Consider the following 7,582-nt stretch of genomic DNA (forward strand, 5'->3'; position numbering starts at 1 on the left):
AGTTCTTCTGCCCACAAATGAGACAAAATGTTCATTGCTGGTGTGAATATTACACAATGTATGCTATGCAGAGAAAGAACTGTTAAAGACAAGGTAAACTCCAAAAACTTGTCAGGTCTATCCACAGAATATCCCTGGATAGCTCATCAATACACTCACTGCCACTGACTAATTTACAAATTGGGCCAAGATTAATCCATTAATTAGTACATGAACACAGTTTGGTGACAATGTGTATTACACAGCACAAACTGGAGCATGAGAAGAATTCTCCAAAAATATGGAAGCTAATTTTAACAGCAATCTGTTCTCTCGGTTGCATAATATAGACTACCATGTGAATGCTTATAAAGTTTAATTCCAACCAAACTGAATTAGTTGAATACTAACCATACATAATGATGTCATACAAAGCAAATAAAAAGAGGTCTTCAGACATTTCACTAAAAATGCTCAAGTTGGGGTATGAAATACTACTCCCTGTTGACATGATGTATGGTCTTCTCCCAAGGAAATATCCCACATCATCCACACAAATTTCCAGAATGGTTGTCGCATGTGCAATAAGTACAGAAATAACTTGGATCTGAATGGACTGGTCTATGCCGTGTGTTCAAGAGGACTAGTCCACTGATCTATGTGTTACAGTGAACATGAAGGATATAGATAACTTGTGTTTGTATTTCACAGATGAACCTCTTTAGCACTAGTTTGACCAGGAGTTCAAAGTTAAGATCAACAAGTCAGAGAAGGATTGTTTGTTTGTTTATGAATTACATGAAGCCAAACAAGGGCTTTTTGTGTTAGCCATCCTTAATTGTAAGACCAGAGGGAAGGCAGCTACTCATCACCACCCTCTATCAACTCTAGGGCTACTCTTTTACTAATGAACAGTGGGATTGACCATCAAATTACAATGCCCCACAGCTGAAAAGGCAAGCATGTTTGGTACAACAAGGATTCAAACCCGTGATCCTCAGATTACAAGTGCCCTAATCACCTGGCCATGCCAGACATCTCAGGCCATATCAGCACATCAGTTGAAAGAAAATAAACTGAAAGTTTTCATCTGTCTATTCACAACAAGCCAGATGTGTTACTGCTAGAAATAGAGGCAAAAGAAAATTCCAAACATTGAAAACATCATTCCAAACCAACATCAACCTCCCAACTGATAATGGATGTAAATGATCAACCACTATCTAGGACAATCATCTGATCAAGAACCCAATGAATGAAAAACAATAGCATAATTGTTAACTTAGTTCTCTTGAGATGATGTTGTCTTCTGTACACCAATGTTTTCAGAGAATTACTTTTGAAACTTAGTAAAACACCTTTAGTATTAATGTGTATCAATATAATTATCATCAAAACAGTTAATAATTCAAATTTTATATTATCCAAGTTTCAATTTCACAAATTCATAGAAAATATTTATAAAAATTCCAAGTCTTCATTTTTATTGTCATATGTCATGTGAGCACTCTCAGTTTTACCTTTTTATTCAAAGTAACTCCAAAACCCCAATAAGCCCTTTGATAGTCTACAAACAATTCCAATGCTAAATCTACAGTTTCAACATTTTAAAATTCATTTATTGAGAAATTAATGATTTTTCCCAACTCATAATAGAATCACTGTCCATCTATCCTTTACTTTAGAGGCAGTTTTAGAAAATCACATCTCATTTAACTTATTTATAGTTAAGAGAAAGAGCTCATTTTCAATTTAAAGTTTGCAATATTCCTTTTGATATTTGTGGCAAAATAGATAATGGGTTGAAACCCAAGCCAAGAAAATTGAAGTTACCACATAATAAACCAATGCTCAATATGGGCGATTGTTTGTGATAACAGAAGGATGTGATAGTTTGGGTTAGACGTTAAAAACTGCTGTATCAAACAAATGCTAGTGGGTTGATCACTCAGATCAGTTTGGTCAGAAGAGCTGTAAAGAAAAGATAACTTGCACTTATAGCTGATTAAATTTTCTTTTCACAACAAAAAATCTTATACATTTTTTATTAAATTAATTTTGGACACATATACATATATATAAATTGTATTTCATTCAAGAAATAACTACTGAAGCAACAAGAAAGGTAAGCTAATTTTTATTAACACTGCTAACATTTCATTTTAGTAATATAGTTTTCACTGTTCACGTTATAATAGCTTATTAATAGCAATATCTCTACTTGTCGAGTTTAAACTAGTCAAAATATTAAAATATCTTCGAACTTCTTTATCAGTTTATACTAAGTGTTAGTATTGTAACACAAGTAGTTTAAACATACCGCTGCACCAGAAATAGCATGAACTAAAGTGTCATAAGAAAAAAGGCTAGTGCTCGAAGCGTTCTTTGCCATGATAATACCACTGTCGATACAGTTCTACTGTTACTTTCGACCCAAATATACAACGGCTGCCGACTAGAAAATTGGAATGTGTTCCTTTATTCCGGCTCAGAAATAAAAAGTATTTTGAAGTTTCGTTTCCTGTAAAGAATAACAATAAACAGATGTTTAAATGACAATCACATTTCACTGTGCAATTTATCATTATATTTTCAACTAATTTTCTAAATACTCATTTTATAAAATGAATTTAATATCTTTTCAACTTACTACAGTTTTCAAGGTTTCCTACTTGTATCCATCTCTTCACACCTTATCACCCCAAAGATAAAACACGAAATGTTTTTTTTTTACTGAGAAGGTTTAATTAGGCAATGCGCCACCTCGGCTGTATAATACATTAAAAATAAATACTAGTCTAAAATAATACACAAAACTAATTTATATAAGTCATGTTAGAAACTGAAGTAAAAACAGTTGCAAAAATCATTATCGAAGCACGAAGAATTATTCAGAAACAACAAAGTAAAGTCAAATTACGAAGCAATTTTAAACACGGACAAATGTTTAAACTTTCGCAGTTTATATGCAGTACACAATATCATTGTGTCCTACCAAGGTAAAAGGTTATAAACAAACACCATTAAAATTTTTGTTGTACTCAATAGCAAATTTGTAAAGGAAATAATGAAAGACAAAAATAACTTCTATTAACCTGAGTAGTAAAACAGGCTCTGTAGTATTATATATATATATATATTCAAACAAATTTGGTAAAGTTGTGATGATCGGATATCGATGGTTTTTATGGTAAGTTGATCATATGATCACACCAAAGTCTATGTATTAGCTATTTATTGTTTTCTTTTACTATTATTAGATTCTAATACTGTCTCTAGAGAGTCCTGTGAAGTATTTTAGGTGATGGAAAGGGATCAATATCGTTAGAAAGGCTGGTGTTGCTCTGGGTAGGATTAAGGTTGTGGGGAACTTGCAGCAAACATTTTATGGTGGCCCCTTATCAAAGGCAGAACTTCAAATATTATGACTGACATATGTGCAAATAAAAACAGCTACCCTTTTTTAAATAACATATTTATTTTCAAATATAAAATCTTAAAGTAAACAAAAGTACTAAATTTCTATGGAAGTAGATAAAACCGAGAGCTTTAAACAATGTCAATATTTAAGCATAAACTAATACAACAAAAATAACAAATTGATGAGTTAGATAATTATTTGAGCTATGTCCAAGAAACATACAAATCCAAGTACGTGACAAGGTAATTATACTAGAAGAGGAAAGTAAATTAATAAAATCTCCATTTCTACATGCAAAATTTCTCTACAAATTTCTTTCTGTTGTTGTTATTTTTGAATTAAGCACAAAGCTACACAGTGGGCTATCTGTGCTCTGCCCACCACAGGTATCGAAACCCGGTTTTTAGCATTGTAAGTCCGCAGACATACCGCTGAGCCACTGGAGGGCAATTTCTTTCTTATTTTACGTCTTGCAAAAGTAAATAAAATGTAACTAACATTCAAGACTTCAGAATATATGGTTCTGACATTGTAAGATTCAAGAGCTTTAGCTGTGTCATGGTAAACTTCAGATGGTTCTTTATCAACATTAGTTTAGCGAATTATCTTTAACCAGTGAAGTTGGATATCGTCAAGGAGATGTAAATTCTCAGCGCAGTTTCAGTGTTGGGAAAAGTGGCCTTCATATTATTGTTCTTTAGTAGTTTATACATTGTGGTTTCTCTAATGTTGTTCTTACTACTTTCATCAAGTAATGCTTTGAACTGAATCAGTTCATCACCGAGGGTTTGTCGAGGTTTCATGTATATATCCTGACAAGTTTTGAAGCTACTGAACGAATTTGATCTGGTCCATTTCTAAGTGTCTTTGAGAAATCCAAATCGATTATTTATCTCCGTGTGCGCGCTTGCACGACTATCAAGTTCAGTATGTAGGGCATTAATTAAGGAAATGAATCCCTCAACATGGAAAGCATCCTTAGGACAAAGCTTGACCTTGACTGAACGACCATAATCTAGAGAATCCAAACGAACATTATGTTACCGTTTACGTTACTTTTGAGCGAATTATGTTGACTGCGAGTGTTCTCTACCATCAACCACAAAATCATCAAAACGACCACGCAGAGAGTGAAAAATGTTGACAAAGATTTTAGAAAAGCTACAGCTGTGTTAAGATCAGCAGACTCAGTTTGTAAACTCTCACTTGTTTGATTGAAATGACTGAAGAGTATGCCGCAATTCAGTTAAAACCAGTTTCCAGTGTGCTCACATTTTCGTAAAGAGAAGATACAGTGTTTCTGGTCTCCCTTTTGGCTCACGTCTTTAGCAATGTTGTCTAGAACATAACTTATTTTGTTATATCCCTTATATATAGTTTACATGGCATCTGCATGAACAGAACAATCGAACCCTTAATTGGAACACGCAATTACGACTATAGACCATATACATTGTATGCGAATGATCAAATCTAAAAAAAAAAGTTTTAAAATTACCATACTAGTATTAGTACTAGTAAGCAGTATAGTAATAATAATAACTAGCATGAGAAAATGAAATGCATGGTATATTCTTAAGTAATTTATACAGAGTGTGGTGGCACAGAAATGCATACTTACAAAAAGGACGCCATAAAAGTTTGTGCGCTTGGGAGTTTGTGTACCGGCCCAACATGGTAAAATGGTTAAGGCGCTCGACTACTAATCCAAAGGTCGCGGGTTCGAATCCCCGTCGCACCAAACATGCTCGCTCTTTCAACCACTTTGTAATGATGGGCCTGCCACTCTGTTCTGTATTGAGCTGACAACATTCGCTTTTTGGGTTGAATTTCGTACAAAGCTACACGACGGCTAACTTCGCTAACCATCCCTAATTTAGCAGTGTACAACTTGAGGGAAGATAGCTAGTCATAATCACCCATCGCCAACTCTTGGGCTACTCTTTTACCACTATCAACGAATAGTAGGATTGACCGTCACATTATAACGCCTCACGGCTGAAAGTGCGAGTATGCTTAGTGTGACGGGGATTCGAACCTGTGATTCTCAGATTACAAGTCAAATTCCTTTACCACCTGGCTATGCCGGGCCAATTTACACACACACAGTCTTAACATTTAGTCAGTATTCAATGTTTGTGGTATTTGCCTAGCTTAATTTTGCTCCATATCAATCAGAAACTGTTTTATAAAACACCATAATATGTAACCGCTAAGCTTGTTAGTGAAAAGAGGTTTTATTTTTAATATTTGTTTGTTGTTCAGTATTTCGAGTTATTAAAATATGTATTTTACACTTCCATCAAAATTGTTACACAGAGTGGATTTTTTTACATTATCTACAAATAAAAAAAGTTTATTACTATCCAATTAATATTAAGGATCACAGGGACAAATATGTTTCATGCAATATTACGTAAAATACTGAATTTACAACATATTGAGTATAAAATTCATAATTAGGACATCCTGTGAACTAAGAAAAGAGATTACATTACAACAAAAATCACACAGAAATATTGTAGTCGCCAAAGAGTTAATAATAAAATATGGGGTAACAATTTACCGTTCAACGATTGTGGTAAATATGTGTTCTGTTGCAAAGAATATTTGATAATGTGAATATTTGAAAATATATTACTAAACTATAAACAAACTATTCACTTGTATTTTTAACAAAAATCCATTGCATAAAACGTTTATACTTACAAAAGCATTTGCAATATCTAGAGCAATATTTACACACAATTATTATAGCTTATATATCATCACGAACCATGTGTATTGTCGATACGTGCGAGAAAGAGGTATGATAATTTTTAACACGAGATGTTACCAAAAGGATGTTGAAGGATAACTGTGCATATTTATCTTTATATTATAACGTTGATTTTTAATGAAATACGTCTGTGTTATATCAGAAATTAATATGTTTTCCGAACTTGCTTTTGGCCTGTTGTCACTAAAAGGTAACCGTGGATGAAAAGTGCCTAAGAATCTTTTTTTTTGTACATTAGTTTATCTCCAAGTTTGTTCTTTCATCCAACTTGATGGTGTACTTCCCATCCATTTTTAAAAATATAATCTACACTGTTGGGATCCTGGGGCATTTGATCCAGATGTCACCTTAATCCGCTTCTGGTGTTGCGACATAAAAAAAACCTCAATTCTCACATTTCAGTAACTCATTTTGTTGAAATTATGAAAGTAATCATGATAAGTATACAAGGCGTAATAATTAGCTTTAACATTCTACTAACATACTGAAAATACTCGGACAACAAAGTGAAACCGATAGAACTTTAAAGTACCCAACTAACACTTTAAGATAAAATAACTTACAATCAGATAGCCCATCTCGATAAGTCGTACTTATTTGTATATTTATTGTACTAATCCACCTCTGAAGTGTGTGTCTTGTAAACACAAGAACAGGTTTCATATTTGTAGCTCGTCTAAATATAAAATGTTTATTCAGATTTTATTAAATGCAGTATTAAAGCTAAAACGCGTCTACACACATATATATTTAGTAACTAGAATCTAACGAACACCGAGAACGTGAATTTTGCTACGATAATTATCTCTAACATTCGACTACAGTCGATGCTTATTCTTAAAAATATCCTATTTTTCAAGCTTTTCTATTACTTGTCTTTTTTTCAGCAGCAAATTAAACTTGAAGCTAGCCAGAATATTTAAGGCTTAAATTTTGAAAGTTTTTTTTTTTAAATAAAAGAGTCATTTTAAGAAAAAACATGTATTTCTGCAAAATAATGTTCAAACACTTGAAAGTACTACAGTTTATGGATATTTTGGAATCTACTTGACTTTATCTTTATTGCTAACACTTCAGTCATAGCAACTAATACGGGACATAGTCAAAGAAAAACTCCCCAAAATAAACTAAATTTCACATTTTAACTTAAAAACTAAGATCATCTAGTGGGTCTCTAGAATACCAGTACAAGTCCCTCTTCCCACTGGAGTCGGAAATGGCGTTCCTGTTCGCAATGTTCCGTTTCAACTTAAATTACTTCTAACATGGGTTCATCCCCTATTACCAATAATCAGTAAACTATACATGGCACATTTTGAAGATAACACCAACAAAACATTCTAATATGAAGGATGTTATTGAGATATATTGATGATACATATACTCCCATCCATATATCTTAT

The 7,582-nt window shown here is 33.1% G+C and overlaps 1 protein-coding gene across 1 annotated transcript in view; it reads right to left on the reverse strand.

Moving 5' to 3' along the window:
- The window catches only part of PMP34 (Peroxisomal Membrane Protein 34), a 42,263-nt gene extending 39,518 nt beyond the window's left edge, over nt 1–2,745 (reverse strand). Inside the window, exons 1-2 of the mRNA XM_076466982.1 lie at nt 2,630–2,745; nt 2,300–2,500 (exon numbers count right to left, since the gene is read on the reverse strand). Of these exons, the coding sequence (XP_076323097.1) occupies nt 2,300–2,371 (72 nt within the window). The 5' untranslated portion in view covers nt 2,372–2,500; nt 2,630–2,745. The remainder of the gene's footprint in view (nt 1–2,299; nt 2,501–2,629) is intronic.
- Between the last annotated feature and the right edge of the window lie 4,837 nt (nt 2,746–7,582).

The sequence above is a fragment of the Tachypleus tridentatus genome, chromosome 11 (assembly GCF_004210375.1).
Source record: "Tachypleus tridentatus isolate NWPU-2018 chromosome 11, ASM421037v1, whole genome shotgun sequence".
NCBI lineage: Eukaryota > Metazoa > Arthropoda > Merostomata > Xiphosura > Limulidae > Tachypleus > Tachypleus tridentatus.